The sequence below is a fragment of the Accipiter gentilis genome, chromosome 26, assembly GCF_929443795.1.
Source record: "Accipiter gentilis chromosome 26, bAccGen1.1, whole genome shotgun sequence".
Classification (NCBI taxonomy): domain Eukaryota; kingdom Metazoa; phylum Chordata; class Aves; order Accipitriformes; family Accipitridae; genus Astur; species Astur gentilis.
The window spans coordinates 10113079-10131595 of NC_064905.1; the positions used below are offsets into that span (position 1 = coordinate 10113079).

The 18517-nt window shown below is 39.3% G+C and overlaps 2 protein-coding genes across 3 annotated transcripts in view; both read right to left on the reverse strand.

Moving 5' to 3' along the window:
* TTC1 (tetratricopeptide repeat domain 1) overlaps nucleotides 1–16046 on the reverse strand; it is a 33854-nt gene extending 17808 nt beyond the window's left edge. Inside the window, exons 1-4 of one of the 2 annotated variants that reach the window (XM_049829164.1) lie at nucleotides 16003–16046; nucleotides 15079–15411; nucleotides 3564–3624; nucleotides 1615–1727 (exon numbers count right to left, since the gene is read on the reverse strand). In XM_049829164.1, coding sequence (XP_049685121.1) covers nucleotides 1615–1727; nucleotides 3564–3624; nucleotides 15079–15402 — 498 coding nt within the window. In that variant the 5' untranslated portion in view covers nucleotides 15403–15411; nucleotides 16003–16046. Of the gene's footprint in view, nucleotides 1–1614; nucleotides 1728–3563; nucleotides 3625–15078; nucleotides 15765–16002 lie in introns of those variants that run through there. The other variant, XM_049829165.1, reaches the window with a different exon arrangement.
* The window catches only part of LOC126050797 (uncharacterized), a 920783-nt gene that overhangs the window by 671933 nt on the left and 230333 nt on the right, over nucleotides 1–18517 (reverse strand). The window lies entirely within an intron of this gene.

The following is an 18517-nucleotide window of genomic DNA, read 5'->3' on the forward strand; positions in this document are numbered from 1 at the left end:
CTTTCTCTACAAGGGACAGTGCATAAGGCTTCCAGAAGTGGTAGGGACAAGATTTTAGTGCACCCAGACAACCATAGTTAGAAGACGACAGCCAGGCAATCTGCTTATAATGAAACAAGAAAAAAAGCAAAAGAGCCGAGACAGAGATCCTATTTTCATCCAAACTAAAAGGGCTTAAAAAAACCCAACCCAAAATGCAGGCTATTCTGTGCTTGTATTGTTGATCTAAGTGGTAGTAATCTTTCTACACCCAAGGAACTAACTATTTTCTCCTCTCCTCCATAAACCAGAAGCTGTCTCAGAAGAGAATGCCTCACAAGCTTTTATTGTAGTGCAAAGCAAATGGGTGCAGCAGGTATGGAAGAACAAACTTAATGGGGAAAGTTATTAATAATACGAATCTATTTTCAGAGTAATGTATTGGTCTGTCAGGTTCCACTGATCTATCCTGGTGAGATACACTAGTTTGTGCACAGTCCTTTTATCATCTTGGACTCCATTGGGGGCTATTGGATTAGTTTCCCAGTGATATCAATAGTTAACATCTGGATTACGAGGAGGTTTTTCAGTTTACAGCTTTCATATTTGAAAGGTTCCAGCATCTGTTATTACAGATTTTATTCCAATTTTTCCTTGCCTGCTCAAACAATTCCGTATCCCAACAGCAAGTTAGATAACTCTAGCCAAACAAGAATATTCTATGCTGAGTAAGGATTTATCTATTTATGCCTAAATATGGCTGCAAGGTTCATTTCTGAACAGAGCTGCATCTGTCTCAATACTGGAGGAAAACTGCAAGAAAGTTCTCTTTGCTGGAGGGTAAACTAAGGATAGGAGTTAACTGTGCTATTTTTCTATAATAATTTAATCTTAAAAACAAAGGCAAAAATAGGGAGTAATTTCTCCTGAATTCTTAGTATCTCCTCTTTCTAAAGAAGTGAAAGTTTCTGTTCAGACAGATTGTGTTCTGTGTCTTCCATGCTACTTAAGTTTATTGCTGATTCTGGTTAACATCTGGGCACCTGTCCCTGGTCACGGAATAGAAAACATATGAAGAAAGCAGCAGCCATTCTATCCAGACCATGCCCTACTATATAGCTTTGTCCTACTACATAGCAACTGTGATGGAAGCAGACTAACTGAATTAATAAAGCCCTATTTAGGAAGTCCTGCTCATGCCTCAAAGCATTTGAGCCAATTAAATGAAGACAAGTATATGACAATCCAGGCTTTTAAAAAAACACCAACTAGCTACAATTCTATACAATCTAATACATGGTCTGCATAAACTAAACATGCTCAAAGACATCTGTTCTACATGAACTTTAAATTTCATTCAAATAGAGAGAATGAAAGAAAAAATCAGTGGTTTTAACATAATGCAGCAGAACAACTTTGAACAGCTGTTCCAACTGCAAATTTCAGGTTTGTATTAATCCTCAGTAAAGCCAAGCATACCAGCATTTCTACTGGGAGCATGACAGACTGAGCAAGCAGCAAAACCTGCAAACAGCTTTATTCCTTTGCCCTCCTTTATGCTCCCCTAATGACTTCATTATTGCATTTGTCATATAATCAATACATGGTGTTTCATAAAATAAAAAGAATATTCACCTGTTTCATTTTTGCAGCAGCTCTGTTTGAAAATAAAACAGCCCTATCTTTTTGGAAGCAGGCTGGACAAATCTGCAGAGCCTTTGTGTAGGAGTCTTCTGCCTCTCTATAGTCTGCAGATGCAATAGCAAAAAAACCAAAACAGACAATTTATTTCAAATAGCAGTACAGTCAGTGAACAACACGGCTAGGATTTCTTTGGAAACATTTCTCAACATACGATGCAATATTAAACCAGAATCAGTAGCTGCTCTCAGACAAAGTACATTACTAAGTAGTACATAGATCAATGACAATTATTTTAAAATCAACACCCTTGTAAAAGCAGAAATACAGTCCTGAGCTTAATGTAACAAGTGCGGCATGACGTGCTTATAATTCTCATCCCTGAAATTGTTTCATTCTATTTGAGTACCAGCCTTAGAGGTAGAATCTCTTCAGATTAAGTGTATCCCTGATCTGATAGGAAGCATGTGCTGAAACACGTCACTGCACCGATACCTGTTCAAAGCAGCTATGGCGATATTTTATTTGCCACATCATCTTCAATGACTGACTTAAAGGTCAGTCACCACAAACCCATTATCACTTGAAGGTCATCCATCATCAAGTCTGGTCTAAAGCAAGGACCAGTGGTTTACCACTCTACCTTCTAATAAAGGTAAAGTCAAGAGTGAAAAGGCCCTATACTGACAAGTGCATTGTCCTAAAACCAGAGCAATTCTTTCTGTGAACATTAGCTGGTGACCATCCAGGTGCTTAAAAGGTTGTGTTATTTCTGATTAGTAAGCACTTTGGCAGGCACAGGCACACTGAAAAGATGTGCCGAAGAATTTGTCAAGAAGAGGCTATGGATGAGACTTCACAAGATGATTCAGCCAACATTACAGGCTTGCTGCTTTCATGGTCCGAGCAGTTCCCTTCTGCCTGCTCTGATGCTTGCCTGAATTGGTAAATCATTCCCCAGGAATCTTGCTCCCTTAGCCCACAGTAAGTCACCTCCAACTGGAAGGCCACTGTCTGGTTATTAGGGTATACTTCTGGGAAGGGGAAATTACTTGTCCCCCCACTGACTGTGGAAAGTATGAATCTGCATTTCCTGGTTTCTTTGTGAATCCTCTAGCCACCAGAACATTAAATGAAAGGTAGGTGTCAAAAACACTTCTCCCTTTATGTTTTTCAATTAAAAGCATTAGTACAGTTATTTATTACTGACCTCAAACCTGTTGTTATGTATTAACTATGTTCAGAACACATCCAGTTCTGGCATAAGCTAGAAATTTACACAGCACTAGATTTTCTTTTTTTAATATATGTATGTGTGCATACATGTACATCTCTACATATACACACATAGACATGTGTGTACATCTCTATATAAACATATACATGTACATCTATATGTATATAGATGTACATGTAGGTACATATAGATATACATACGTGTGTATATGTATATATAGATGCCTGTATATATACATACACACACATACACAAAGAAAATGTACAACAGATAGAGTCAGTGGATAAAAAGAAACATGCAAATGTACAAAGGAATGAGAGAGCTACTGGGCCACCAAGTCCTGCATCAATTCTAAGCACACGCATTAGCAAAACTCAGAGCCTAGTGGAAGCCTTTTTTGATTAGTAAAAGAAATCATGGCACTTGGAAGGCAGTCAATTCTCTATCATGTTCTTGGATTTAAACACTTAGTTTTCATGAGAATACTGCTTTAGTAATCCAAGTCTTTGTGATTTAAACTTAACTCTTAAGGACGTCTGCTATCTTTTTCTGTTCTCTAGAGCCAGATGAAAAATTATATAGATGGTAAATTTGAGCAAGATAGGTGTGAGATCTTCCTATAGGTTTTCTGCAACATCACCATGATGGCTAAGTATTAATTTAAGAGTCCGTAACATCCATATGGTGTAAAAGATTATCAACCCACCTCCTTTCTTGAACTGCTCATTTCCTTTCTCCTTCAGCGTTGTGCTCTCCTTTCTTCTTTTCTACAAAAGAAAAGACAATGTCTCAAAGTATTTAATTGAAATGAACAAGTAGGTCAGCTGCAGTTCCAAATAAAATATGAATAGAATTCAGAAGAAAACGTAACCTGAAGAATTTTAACTAGTACCAAGATCGCTTGCTTGTAGTCATTGTGACATGATACACTTTATATATCCATGAAACACTGGAGTATAACAACAAGGCAATTAAAAAGCTCCAGTTCATGGACAACAGTATGCAGAAAGAGCATTCATAGTGAATTACAAGGTTTAAACTAATATGTTAGCTTTTTAGCTGGCTGTTTGCTTTTCCTTTCCAACTCAATTTAATTCAATCACTGCAGGTCAACTATGTAGAATATATTTTAGAAGATTTGCTTGAAATAATTCCACCTCAGAAATTCGTAGTTACTTTCAGAGATGTACAAAGCATGTTGAGCTGACTCCATTAGAAACAGGTCCATGGATAATACTGCCCTGAAAGATTTCTTATGCAGAGAGAGTGACTAAACCATCAGACCCAGGAAGATTGTTCTGTTATACAGTGAAAATTGCACATGCTGAGCAGAGTTGTGTTTTCAGCCATGAATATTTTAACAGTACTCTTGGCACAAGTGAAGTTGACATGAATGCTCTTAGCCTTTGACACAGAAAACACAGGATTTCACCAAGTCATCTCTTCAACCTATTTACAATGGAAGTCTTTCACATGCAGACATACCCCACACAAGTAAAAACAAAGCACTATAAATAAGATAGTAACATCAAGAAGCAATGCTCATGTTCATGAATCATTTCTATGGTAGAAAAATGATTATTTGACCACTGATTTTGCCCCCAACACACATGCAGACACAAAGGACTTAAATCAAGGTGTCTATAAATTACAGATCATCGAGCAATTAAAAAGCCAACACTAGGAAAAGGAGCAGTTTCCTTTCCTGCAGATTGTGTAAATCAAGGATTAATGCAATTATCAATATCGCACAGAACATCTCCTTGGAAACAGCTAAATATAGTACTCTTTGTGGAGCGCTGCACCATCTCACAGCTACGCCACGTAGCTGACAAACAATACAAAATCAGAGGGTCTCTCCTCTTGCTTTTATTGGTTTTGGAAAGTAATTCACCTGACCATTGTCACCATCTTAGTAATAACAGATCACAATGCTCTGAAAACTAGGCTCAGGGGAATGGCATTCAGTTGTGACACAAAAAATTACACAGTAAAATATCTGACCCTTTCGATACATGCCTACATCACTAAATTTTTTCCTGTTGCCTATTAAATATGTTTTCTAATACTCATTGCTCCTCACATTTAAAAAAAACCTCATAAACCAGAACATAGGTCAGACAAAACATGCACCCCTATTTAGAAACTGGCTTTCCTCCAAGGTGGACTGACAAACCTACACAAGTCCTTCCACAATGTCACTTGCACCAACATACACAAGCCAGTTGGTGCTTTCTAAATGTGAGTGTACAAACAAATTTAACCACTTAAGGCACAAGCAGCATTCAAAGCACCAATTCTTTGTATGTATGTAGGATTCTGCTGTTCAGCACAGGAAGTATGTAACTGCACTTGAAAGCTGTACCCAAACTTTTGAAGTGCCACACAAAACAGCTCCAGCAAGGTCACTGCCACACACACAGTTGACCCTCCACAGAAAGAAATTTTTATAACATCTTGAATGCATATAGAGTGAAAGCCCAACGGAAGTAATTTTCACATCAGTGAACAAAGCAGCCAGATTTCAGCACAGAACAGGTTTGGAGATGATGATCCTACTGGAAAACATGAAAGATCTACATAGACAACCCTCATTCAAGAAAAGAAATGCTTGAAACACTACCCCTACTGACTTCATTGCTCATGACCTATTTAAGAACTGGCCTTTAAGTGCCATTAACTGATTCACTGTTGCATAAGGTAGAGTTATAACTCTACAATAGCAAAAGATTTTTTTTTTTTTAATAAAATGAGAACTACAGTGTGGTCACAGTACTCCTGATGCAGAAACCCTAAAAATCAAGGAACACTGGATGAAAAGCTTTACCTGTATTATCATTATTTTGTTTCATTTTATTAGAATTATTACAAAATATTACATGTTTACCCCAGTTAAGAATTAAACACTAATATAAAAACGATTTGCAGCAAGGCGGCTTCAGAAAAGAAGCTTGATATTTAAAAAAAAAAAGTGAAAGGGAAAAAAAAATAATTCTTCACTTGTGGGATTCCTTCTCAGGTAGCCAAGAGGATGGAAGAGGATGGTGACCTAGAGTCTCAACAGCACAGAAGAAAGACCAAGGTGGCTGTATGGCCATGTTCGCTGGGGAAACATGGGCAGATGAAAGTTCTGAGCAACGGAAGAGTTTAAGGACTGTCACGCTGGCAAGCTGATGATTCATACAACTCTCCTCCGAAAGCCTGTTCCTTTGTACGTCCTCTTGCCTGTAAATCAAACTGCACAAACTTGAAGAATAGAGGACTATTAGTCACATAATTGTTACAGACATACAAATGTCAGTGACAGTCTTGCGGTCACTTCTGACTATTTGACCAGAAAAGGTGTTGTCTAAGCACGTTTCAGAAGCCAGCAGCATTAAGAACACCGTATATGGTTTTGCAGCTTACTCAGCTCCCTGGAAAGCAGCAATGCAAGCAATGCAGTCCTGGTTCCAAACCAGTATTTCTGTTATAGCTTGACCAACATTTTCATGATATCCCTGTACTACGGGTTTCAGGCTGTCCCTTAAGTTCCAAACTGTACAAGTTTTCACAGTATTTTTAAAAAAGGTAAAGTCTATAGGGTACCTCATGCTTCATTCTGGATTGAAGTATGACCCATAAACAATACATAGCAGCAGACTATCCCTAGAAGCAAATTCCTCTGACTTTTCCACAAGATGTAAAAGCATACGTATTAGCATGTCACATCCAAGTGCACTGCCCTCTAAAGCACACTATGTATTTGTGAAATAAATACATCATTTATGCCTCCATATACATTTCTTTAACAGAAAATCCTAACACAAAAGCAGGGGAAAATCAACTATTTTGGATTAATTTACATTTAACCTGAAAGGACTGGTCCAATGGGTGCTGTCAGAAACTGTCTTCTATTCAAATTCAGGGTAAAAAAAAAAACACCCCAAAAACCACCAACAAAAAAAACCCCAAACCCAAAGACTAAACCACTGTTAGAAGACATAACCTCTCCACTCAGTATGCTAAATTTCCAGCTTCGATGGACAATTGCAAATTGACTGGTCAACAGTTTACTGTGATCATATCAGCCCAGAATGAAAAAATTGCAAGTGACTTGTCCTTGGGACAAATTTTGCACAATGTCATTTCAGTGTCCCTACCCACTCATTTTTCAGAAAAAGATTTAAGTAGCTGCAGGGCAGGCTACCCTTTCCTCAGCAAGGGAAGTAGGTCAGATTGAACTCCTAGAATGCTCTGCCTATGGAAAAGATATCTTGACCCACTACATTCCCTGAGGCTGCTCATACACGACATTGGGGTCAGGCACAACTTCCCCAACTTACACTCCATTATGATTATTCAAAGTCAGCAAAATCTTAAGGCTTGTTTTTTGCAAATTTTATTAACACAAAGATGACAAATTCTGAGTGGCAGGCATTAGTTTTTGATGTACAAAGTAAAAAATAAATAATTTTTTTTGAAGTCCAGAAGAAATAACTACATTTAACTAGTAATATGATTCTTAAAGGATCTGATTAGAAATGTTGACATATTCGGATACTGAATTACAATTGTCCATATTCTGAAGAAATTAGGATCCTAACATAAACCTGCTTGGCAAGCAAGAGGTACTGAAGATTAAGGCCTGATATGAAGTAACGAGAAAAGACAGCTTGGCCTTCTGACAATAAAGTAAAACAATTCAAAAGAAAGGCCATCAAACAGTCAGTCCCTGGACCTCAGCTACTCTGCCAAAAAACTCAGGGTTAAAAATAAAAGCATTAAAGTATTAGTCTACTACTAGAGAAGAAAGCAACCTACCTATTTTCACTGTTTGTTTTGGAAGTAACCTATGTAACAAAAGTGCTGGAAGTAAAATCCTTAAATATAGCTGGTAAGAGCTGAAGGACAAACACCCTCAGTTTGTAACACTTCCAACTATACTTCCTCTGGTGGGTCCTATGCATTTTATTTGATCAATTGATTTAACTTTGTTAGGGAACTGTTCTTGGCTTCAGTTTTGTCAAGAGCAGCAAATGCATACTCTCTTCTCTGTAAGGCTATTTATACAGTGTGACAATGCACATCTGCATCTCATATACCCTTTTGTAAGGTCACCAAGTAGCAGTCAATTTAAAATTACTGGAGTTCAAAGGGTTCACGGAAGCAAGGAATTTAAACAGATAAGGGATATATTTTTCAGCTTCAAATACCAATTCTATTGCTAAGTCATCCATTAGCAGTCATCTGCTTCCCCCTGCAGTTTTGTGAAGCTATTGCGGTATCATGCATTCAAGGATCTGAATTTCAATTTAATGTTGTAGTCACTCAAAAAATCCTTTTTCAAATCTTGCTAGAGTTGTCACTTGAAAACTGTGCCAAATCTGCCCTCTACACTCAAGAGGTAGAGTAATAAGCATTGTTAGACTCTGGCCGATCTCTGCTCATTGTAACTCCATGGTAGACACGTTAGTATTTCTACTGCCAAATCACTACCTTTTCCTGAAATTGTAAGCAGCACTTCAGAGACAATAGGTCACATCCATCCATGACAGTCGGTTTAAGTCAACATGCCACACTAACTGTGACTATTCCTGAGTGACAATACACGCCATTCAGTTGTTCCAGTTTCAGAGGCAGCAGCCTCAGGCAGAAAAGTGGAGCTTACCACTTAATCCATCACCACCACAAGTCAAAAAGGTCTCAATTTGACAGTATCAGCATCTTCCAGACAAATGCAAAACTTAATATAAGACTAAAATCAGAAAGCAGCACTGAAAGAAAGATGAAGGTATACTTCTTCAGTCTTTCTATTAAATTGCCATCCAGCAAAAGACTTTTATAACTCGAAGAACTATAAATGACACAGGGATATTGTAACTCCAGATTTTATCCCAGTTCTTCTCACCAGCACTTGGAATTAATTACTCTAGCAGATACAGATATACTTCTCAAATGTACTTCTCCAAGCTTTGATTAACTCAGAAAATACAACAGGATGTTTTTTTCTCTTTTGCAAGCCATAAGACAGGGCAGTTTTAGTCTAGCAATCTACCTTTTCCTCCCATTTGACCAAAGTGGTAGCTTATTTAGTATTGGTGCTGTACTGTGTACAGGATTCAGATTATTGAAGTAGGTAATTTGAATAAGGGGATCGTCTTTTATTATAGTCACAAGATTACATTGTGATACCTTCAAAACCCAATTGTCTTGCAAGTTTTATTGCTATACAGTTGGATTGTCTCATGTATTAATAATCTGTTGGTTTGTTGGGTTTTTTTTGTCCAGTCACATAATTCTTCCTGGAAAGAGTTCTGAGACCATCTCCAAGTGATCAACACCTGAGGACTGCTCCAAAATATGACTGACTTCACTATATCCCTCTTCCATTTTGTATTTTAGCTTTTATTTTGTAATTACTATAGAAAAAACAGCAACTTTGACAGAGTCAAGGTTACTATATTATATTGGACAGACAGAACTAGGAAAACACCAAATGCTGAAATGAATGACTACACCTGAGAAGCCACCTCAGAAGAAATCCCAGATCAGTTCTTCAACCCTTGGAAAAGCAAATTCTATATAGAAGCTAGAATTTATGGAAGAACAACGGGATCAACCTAAAGCATAGGGAAGAAAGGGTGAGGAGAGGAGCAGTTTAAAGGAAATTTCTTGATTAAGACAATGTTCTCTAACACATCCTAGAACCTCTGGAGAAAACAGAATAACAAAAAAAAAAACCAACCAGAACAAAACAAAAGAAAGTTTTACTGTTTAGCCCAGAACTGAAAAAATCTCAGGTATAACACAAAAACATTATTTCTCAAAGATCAGTTTCACTTAATTCTTACAGAGTTGCTAACAAGATACTAATCAAGAATCTCCTCTACTAGAGCTATGTTCCTTGTCTTGCTGACACATTTCCTAGTGTTAAAATAGAAGCTGAGCATGATTACAGCCAGCTGTAGCTCTAATGCACATGCAACAGCCCAAAGAAGGGAATTGCTTTTGAGGAATATTAGATATCTATTCCAGGGTCTTACAGCAGCTAGAAAGGAGTATTCTATATACAAAATAAGAGCATACTAGGCCAGGTGCTTAAGTCTTTGCCAGACAAGGCCCAAAGAACAAGACATCTGTCATGATGGAAGAGCATGAGGGATTCAGAATCTTGCTGCTGGATAAACTCATAATTAATGGGTGTCCCTCCAGAAGAGGACCAGGTCAGACTGAAACAATTACCATGTAACAGCTGTTGGGTGTCTTGTGATTAATTCTGCAGACTAGACCAACGTCAAAGCCATCACTGTCAATGACAACTAACCAGAAAAATCTGTTTGTAATGCATCAAAAGCAATTTACTGCTCAGTGCCTCTGCTGAGGCAGCAATCAGCATGCTTTTGCAACAACAACAAAATCTTATAAAAGTGAATTTTGTTTCAGGCTGCTTAATTGTGGAGTTGCAAGTCCAGACAAGTAACCAGGCTCTATGCTACACCTGTTTTTAAGAATACCTCTTACAGGTTTGTCTCTTAATATCCCCTCAAGTACTTATTTTGCTGCATTGTGTAGTAGACTTCTTACAGGATTGGTACTGTTTCCCTGGAAGTAATTCCTGTTGCTGAAAATTAGAAATTTCACTGTATGGGGCTCTCAAAATATAATTGAGAGAAAATACACAACCTCTTGCTCCTTTAGTTTGATCTCTGCAGCAGCTTCTGCATGAGTGAGAATTTCTACTCAGAGCTGCTACCATGAAAGCTTGCACATAAGATGCGCATAAACACACACAGCAAGGACTAGAATCTCTCTTTGCATCCCCAGAATAAATTAGAGACTTTCTCTTCTACAGCCTAGTTATTGGAGAACATCACTTAAAAGAACTCATTTATTAGAGCTGCTAAAACACAACAATGGGCTTAGTTTAAAAAACAAACAAACAAACAAAACTACTAAGGTGTAGCCCCATAAATTTGAGCAGGGCTAACATTCAGCTCTCCTTATGACTTGAATACATAGTTTATGGTTGGTGCTGCAACCGCAGTTCATGGGAAGTTTTTCTTATTTAGGCAAGTAGTCTAATTGAAGAAAATCCATCTACCCCTGTATGCCATCACAAGGCTGCCATTTGATGTCTACTTTTACCAGCACTGCCCTTGATCTAAAAATACAGCATTATTTTTCATCTGAATCATTCCCTGTAACTGGTTCACTGCACATTCACACAGAGAGGTGTGCTAGCACAATGAAGGAGGCAGCAGGGGGCTGAGAATAACTGATCAAGGACTGCCTAAGTAGCAAACACAACACTGCTGCCGAGCGTCTGGTCACAACCTGAACAGTCAAATAAACAAGCTCTGAATATTTCTGCCTCATTTTCTCCAGCTGAAAAAAAAAATAATCATGTTGCCCTTCTCTAAAACGACCTTTTGAGTAATTGGAAGGAGGTTTAAAATGTTTGAAAAACTGTGAACAGATGTACAGCAGCTGCTTTCAGACCGTAACTGGAGTATTTTTTCTTAAAAGCTGCATCATATAACAGATTCTTTTAGTAATCAAAATATAGAGAACATTTCACTTAAAAAAATAAAAATAAAATAAAATATTTAGCCATCAATTCCAGGTATCATGAGGAAAGCTGGAGTGGCAATTTAGGAATGACCCACCCCCATGGTTTTACTACACAGAGAATGTAAGGTGAGACAGGGTAAGATCATGCAAATGGGCTACTTCAATAGTTGTAACAACTGCTGTAAGATTCTAATTCCTCAGCTCTGCTTATAGAAGATACAACAATATAGCTGTATTTTAAAGACTGCTTATATAATCCATGCAGAAAGCTCTCTATGGAACTTAAAGTTCACTATGTAAATACTGCCAATCTAATAGTTATGGTGATACTAAGAGATGGAATCCCTCCATTTCGTTAGCTATAAGCATAAACCAAGCTGAAGGGCACAATTGCTCAATACCACTGGAAATAAACCTACAGAAAGATGAGAACTGCAGCTGTCTCAATACTTTCTCTAAGGAAATCATTCCAGCTTTAAACAGTTATTATTTTGTACTCCCGTAGCACCTTTCAATTGAGTTCCACAAAGCTGAATGCAAGTATTCAACATTCACAATTCTTCTGCTCATTTTACAGAAGGCAAAAATTGATGTTCAAAATTAAATGGTTACCCAACAATACAAGAGAAACAAGAGCAGCACAAAAATTAAGACACCCAATTTCCAGGCCTGCTGCTCTTTCTAGAGTTTAGTTCTATGACATAATTTCCTCACAGTTTTTAGCATTTTGTCTATGAAACTCTCAAGCTGCCTTCAAGTCACAGGCTGCTGCAGAAGCCTCATCGTGACTAATGCTCCTTGTTGTACAAGCAATAAATACAAGTAGAAAAAAGGGACTGTTTAGTCTAAACTGGAAGAGACACAAGGGCAATGTGGTGTTTTTTCTGTGTAGTAAGTAAGTCAAGGGAAGTGATTCTTGCCTTCTGTTCAGCACCTGAGAGAATTCACTTGGAGAGTGCCCAGTTTTGGTGTTCCTGCCATACAAAAAAAAAAAAAAAAGAAAAAAGAAAAAAGAAGACAGATATCAACTTCCCAGAGGGAGTCCAGCAGAAGGCCCCCAAGATGGTCAAGACACAGGAGACCATGACCTAAGCAGACAGCCTAGGAGAACTGAGTTTGTTCAGCCTTAGGAAAAGGTGGCTCAGGCAAGACTTCATTGCTAGAGAAAACAGTGATGGACTTTTCCTTAGGCATGCAGAAAAAGGACGGCCAGTGATCACAAGTTGCAACAAAGGAAATTCTAATTAAATATGAGGAAAAAAGTTTCAACCATGAGGGTAGTTAAACACTAGAACAGGGGCCCAGAGAGGCTGTGCAGTCTCCAGGATCAGAGATGTCTGCATGGCTCTGGGCAGGCTGATCTATTTGATCTAACTTTGCGCAGGAGGTTGGACTAGATGACCTCCAGAGGCCCTTTCGGGCAAGGGATGCACCAGATAACCTGACAACCTCTTGAGATTTCCACCGTGCCCCCCCCCCCCCTTCATTATTAGATCTCAAATTATTACAACTGGCAAGCATCATTATGGCCATTTTACATATGTCAAAATTGAGAGACAGAGAGAGAGATACAAAGTGATTTCCACAAGGTCAAGCAGCAGACAAGTGTTACATTTAGTCTCATTCCTACTTCAATGAGATTATAATTCCATGTTCCCCTTCCGCACTAGTCCCATATTGCTTTACCACCTCAAGAACTTCTACATTAACACAACAATCTCTACTATAGATGAAAAACCAACTGTATTTTGGTCAGAAATCCCACCCTACAAGCAAGGGAACTATTGGAGCCACGACTTGATTAAACTGGTTTGTAACAAACAATTTATATGTTTGGCTGCCTCTGGCATCTTAGGTCTGCATATTTCAGCCCCTCATTCTCTACTTACAGTAGCTGACAATAAGACCATGGCAAGTCAAGTTACTGCCAAGCCCCTCCCTCTTTCCAACTTTTTTGGGCAATGTATAGCCAGCATTTATTTACTTATACAACACAGACTGGGCTAGCCAACAGTTAAGAAAGCGTGGTCCAGCTTTACCAGGTGAGTTGAATTAGAAAAGATCAGCTTGCCTGCACAAAAGAATAATAAGCCCCTATAAATTCACTGAAACATTCACAATATTTTAAGCACTTTTAAAAAAATTAATTTGGCATGACCCTTCATTTCTTCTTTTTCATCAAATGCCTCATTTTAGTAGTACTTGTCCATTACAGTAGTAATTTCTTTTACTGTTCCTGGTGATTTGGGAGTTGCCAGAATAAAAACTATACAGCCATACAATACACTATCTTCCCCTATGAAGTAATGCTTTCCTAATATGCTGCTTACCTTCTTGCGATAGCTGCCATTCCTTACTCTAGTCTCTCCTTCCCTCATCATAATCAGTTATTCAATGTTACCCATGATCCAAATTATGCAGCTAGTCTTCCAGTAAGGACTCCATTTCCTTTATTAAAATAAGATCTAATTCATGCCTACAGGACTATAAAATAGTTTGCTGAAACCTTCCCTTCACATAAGTTATTATACATCAGAATTCCACTTTTTCCCCAACTGCCAAAGAATATAGTAGTACCTTTTTTCACTGTTTCAAGTTTCACTACAAGTAACTGCTTGTTTGGATAATTCAGTTAGATTTTAAGATGCTAGATCAGTTCTTTGAAACATGATCTGTTAAGAGGCCAAGCTATATAACTTGTCAAAAATAGTGTTAAAAAAAATTTACAAGAGTTATATGTTGGGACACAAGAATTTAGTTTAATATCTTTACTCCCCCACCATTTGCAAACTAAAGTTGAAAAAAATTAGGAAAAAAAAAAAAATCCATAAATCAGTAGAAAGCCTTCCACCATTTGCTATGAGAACATAATTACCAGCAGAAATTCATGGCATTACTCAATTAAAGAGTCTAATCCTGCAAGTGATTTAACATGTCTTCTCAAAGTTAGAAAAAAAAAAAGTTTTTTTTTTTCTAACTACTAGATGACCATAATATCGTAGAAGTCTGAAAACTAACTGCTGTCAAGTGACACCACTAATTAAGCATCAAAAAAACTGGTTCAGACAGACTTACAGGGGAGAAAACACCATTACAGAGGCTGTTGGACTTCCCCCAAGACCCATTTGGTTACTCCCCACAACATTATCTAGTTTGTTACCCAAACATTTTGTCCAATATAACAGCACTGAAAGTCAACAAAACCACACATTTAATGTGTTTTGTTCAATTAAAGCTTAAGTAATCTACAGGGATGCTTTCAAATTTAATCCCAATTAGTTGTATTACATAAACTAGCCTTTCAGATATGAAAGCTGTCCTGAAAACTGCTCTAAGTTTTGGAAAAGCACTTGCAGCTAATCAGGTGAAAACAATGAATACACACAAACTAAATAACATGAAACAGGGAGATTTTTGTTTCTTATAATCTCCCTGAGTCACAGTAACCTTACACATTGGTGAAAGTAGACAAAAATCTGCAATGGAATGTGATGATTAAGAACAGCAAGGAAAGCTCACAAAAATACTTGTTCTTTGAAAAGAAGACATTAAGAACAGTAAACCTAGACACATAAGAGAGTTTTAAAGGTCCATTTTCATGCCAGCCACAGACCATTCAGACAATTAAAATATATCTTTTTATATTCAACACTGCTACTTCAGATTACCTGTTTTTCTTCCTCTGGCATATCTTTCTCTAGTTCTAGTAAGTAGTCTTCATCTAGTTCTGTCTGCTTCCTTGAGCTATTCTCATCATTCTGTAAATTCCCTTCATCATCCAGCATAGGTTCTTTTGCCTCAAAGGAATCATGACAGTCATGGAAACACTCATCTGCTGTTGTGGGATCTTTGGCTGAAGATGGTGTATATCCACTTTCCATGTTTTTGGGATTATGTGCATTTTGGGGGCTGGTCTCTGAGGACTTCTGATCAGAAAGCTTTAAGTGATCAAGTAATTCTTCAGGTGAACTTGCATCTTTAAACTCTTCCATGTTGGACTCCTTGGAGGGGTTAGGTTTTTAGAAATGATAAAGAAATAACCCTCAATAAGCATAACATAAATGCCTCGTCAGCAAACTTATCTGTCAAGTACTTAAAGCACTCTTGACATCACGTGAGGGAAACTATTATCTTTCAGGTGAGGGAGCAACTTATACATGCTTTTTCTGTGCACTGTACGGAGACACAGGGCCAGTACGTTGTTCCCATTAATAAGTTAATTCGCAAGGTCAGACTCCCAGGACCGGTACGCCACAGCACTAGGCTACGGCTTTTCCTTTACAGCGGGACCAGACTCACACGCAGTGGCCTACCCACAGGCCTCAGCACCCCCTCGTCCACCCCGGCCCCCTGCGGACTGCGTACAGCGAGCCCCCTGCCGCCGGCCCCGCCTGCACCGCGCTCCCCTTCAGCACACCCCCCCCCCGCCCCCGACCCAGGCCGCAAGCAGCCGTTCCCCGGCGCTGCCATCTCAGCCCTATGCCGCCCCCAGAGATGAGGGGCCGGGCTGCGGCCACGGTCCCCCTTGACACCCTCCTCCTCCTTCACCGCCGGGCCCACCCCAAGGCTCCCCCCCGGCCCCGGGCAAAGACCTGCGCCTTCCCTTCCGGCCGCCGCTCGCCTCCCGCGCCTCACCCTTCACCCCGCAGGTCGCTTCCTGCCGGCGCCGGCCAATAGGAAGAGGCCGCGCGCAGGCTGCTGGGATTTGCAGTCTTGCGAGGGCGCGCGGGGTTGGGGTACCTCGCGCCGGTGGGGCGCGGGCTCTCCTGAGAGAGAGGAGGGGAGAGGTGAGGTGAGGAAAATAAAGGGGAGGTAAATAAAGAAGCACGGGGCAGGGCTGGGGGTGATGCGGGTGGGCAGTGGGAGAGGTGCGGTCTTGGGCAAGTACCACCTGGCTTGAACAGATTAATCGGGGTGAAAAAGTGACCGGCTGAAAAAAAAAAAAAGAGAATAGGAAGAGTCTTGGTAGATGGATAAAAAGAGGGATCGTATCTACAGCGGCAGACTGGTGATGTTGGTTCAGGCTCTGTTGCTTGTACTACTTTTAGCCTAGTGGTTCATTTATCTAGTGAGTGACTATTTAGCATGCATGTGGTAGCTGTATCACTTCTAAGGCACCATGGATTGGTTGTTTACGGTATGGACTTCAGTTTTGTTTTTTCTATTCCAGTGACATGTGAAAACTGAGTTCCATCTAGTCAAGCACTGGAATAAAGCTCCCTTTCATCTTGTTTTGCATGCATTCCTTATGTACCCTGCAAATGTTCATCCCCAAATTTTGAAACAAAACTGAATTTTCACAAGTTTTGAAGTCAAGGGCATGTGAAGCAATGCCTTTTTATTGAAAATCACTATGCCAAGCCATGAGGCAATTAAGGCATGTTCTTATGAGGTTTTCCTTGCTCTAAACAGCTTTTCAGTAAGCAAGTTCTGATGAAAGGTAAAGTTTAAAATGTTCGTCAAAGTTCTTAAATGCTCTCATTTAAGAAAAAAACCCCAATATAAAAAAACCAACAACAACCAAAAGGCCCCTGCACTAAATAGGCTGTTCCAGATTTGGGTTAGGTAGAATCTGTTCTGACCAGTAGGACATGGTCAAGGATTATCCTCAGAGAACACGGTTCTTAAAAACAGAAGGTAATCAATCTTTTATTGAGAGGGTGATTCTCTTTCTTCTTTCCACTCATACTGTGGGGAAATACACTGACTGTTAAAGCCATATCAGCTCTTTTGGAATTACCAGCCACCATTGTTAAAATACCAAGAAAGTATTAAATCTGGCAGAACTCCATTAGCGGACTGAAGTGTGTCTGTCCCATAGGAGGGTGCTGAGGAGGAGGTGCATCTTTAGAAATATTTTGAGATGTGTCCTGACTTCTGAACTACTTCTAACTGACATCACCAGGCTTTGATTGAAGCCTGAAGGGTCTGTGGGATGTTTGGCATTTCAAAGTTGGGGTAGAAATTGAAGATTCAGATGCCAGATTCATTTTTGGTCTTAATTTGCTTGATCACTACTTCTAAATGAACATTTCTGATGACTGAGTCTGTTGGTGTCAGTGATGGATGTGGGTGTTAATGAGAGACTGAAACACTTTGCGGTAAGTTGGCAAGAGCATGGCTAGTTACAGTGAAAGCAAACAGGAGCTCTATGGCTGATTTTTCTCCCTTTCTTTCTAGAGAAAAAAGTAGATTCAGCATTCTTGAACATTCCAGCTGCAGTGATTTATCCCACAAAAATGTGCCTTTCTGCTGTTCTGCTAGCACTGTGTAATTTATTCTGAGTTACAGAAAATATTTCTGAACCTTCATACTGTCCTGTTAAATGTCATGGAAATTACAGCTGTGGTACAAAATCGATCCATGCAGTTTTGAATTTGCTGAAATGCTATTTAAAATTTTCTCTGGCTGTGCAAAGAGCACAGGGGTTTGAATAAGTTATGGTGCTTCATCCCCAGAAGGAATTGAACTGGTAAGAATATTACTAGACATCAGAGGTCACCAACCCATCTAGGGTGGTGTGCTAGCCTTTATTTTAACTTTTCCAGGAGAGTTTATTTGCCAGAAAAAACTCTGCAGGAATTGGACTTGCTTAGAAGTTTTGAGCTGCTGCTGCTCAGTGGCAAGATACTACCTTGCCTCTATGTGAGGCAAAGGTTTCTAGCTTCCACACGGCTCTGAACTTAGTGGGAGCCAGGACTAGGAATGTTTGCTTTTCAGGAAAGCTGTGGTTCCCAGTTCCAGTCTCTGGCCTGCCCTGTTGCACACCATCCAAAATCTATCTGCCGACTTTGGCTCCTATCTCATGGGGTTACTATTCCAAAATGACTGACAATTTTTCTTTATGATCACATTTTTAAATAGAGTTCCTCAACTTTGATGAAACATACCATCTTACTGACTTAATAGGAAGAAGTGTGAGAAAAATTAGCAAATTTTACCATCTAAATTTTCTGCCTGCATCTCCTCTGATCTGGAGATACTTTGGGCCTCCCTGAGCTTCATAACTGGAGTCTATTCAGCATTTTGTTTCTCCCAATACAACATAGGGGAAAAGATGCAACCCCCAGAAGCCCAATTCCCTGCTCTCATTTGGGGGTGATTATT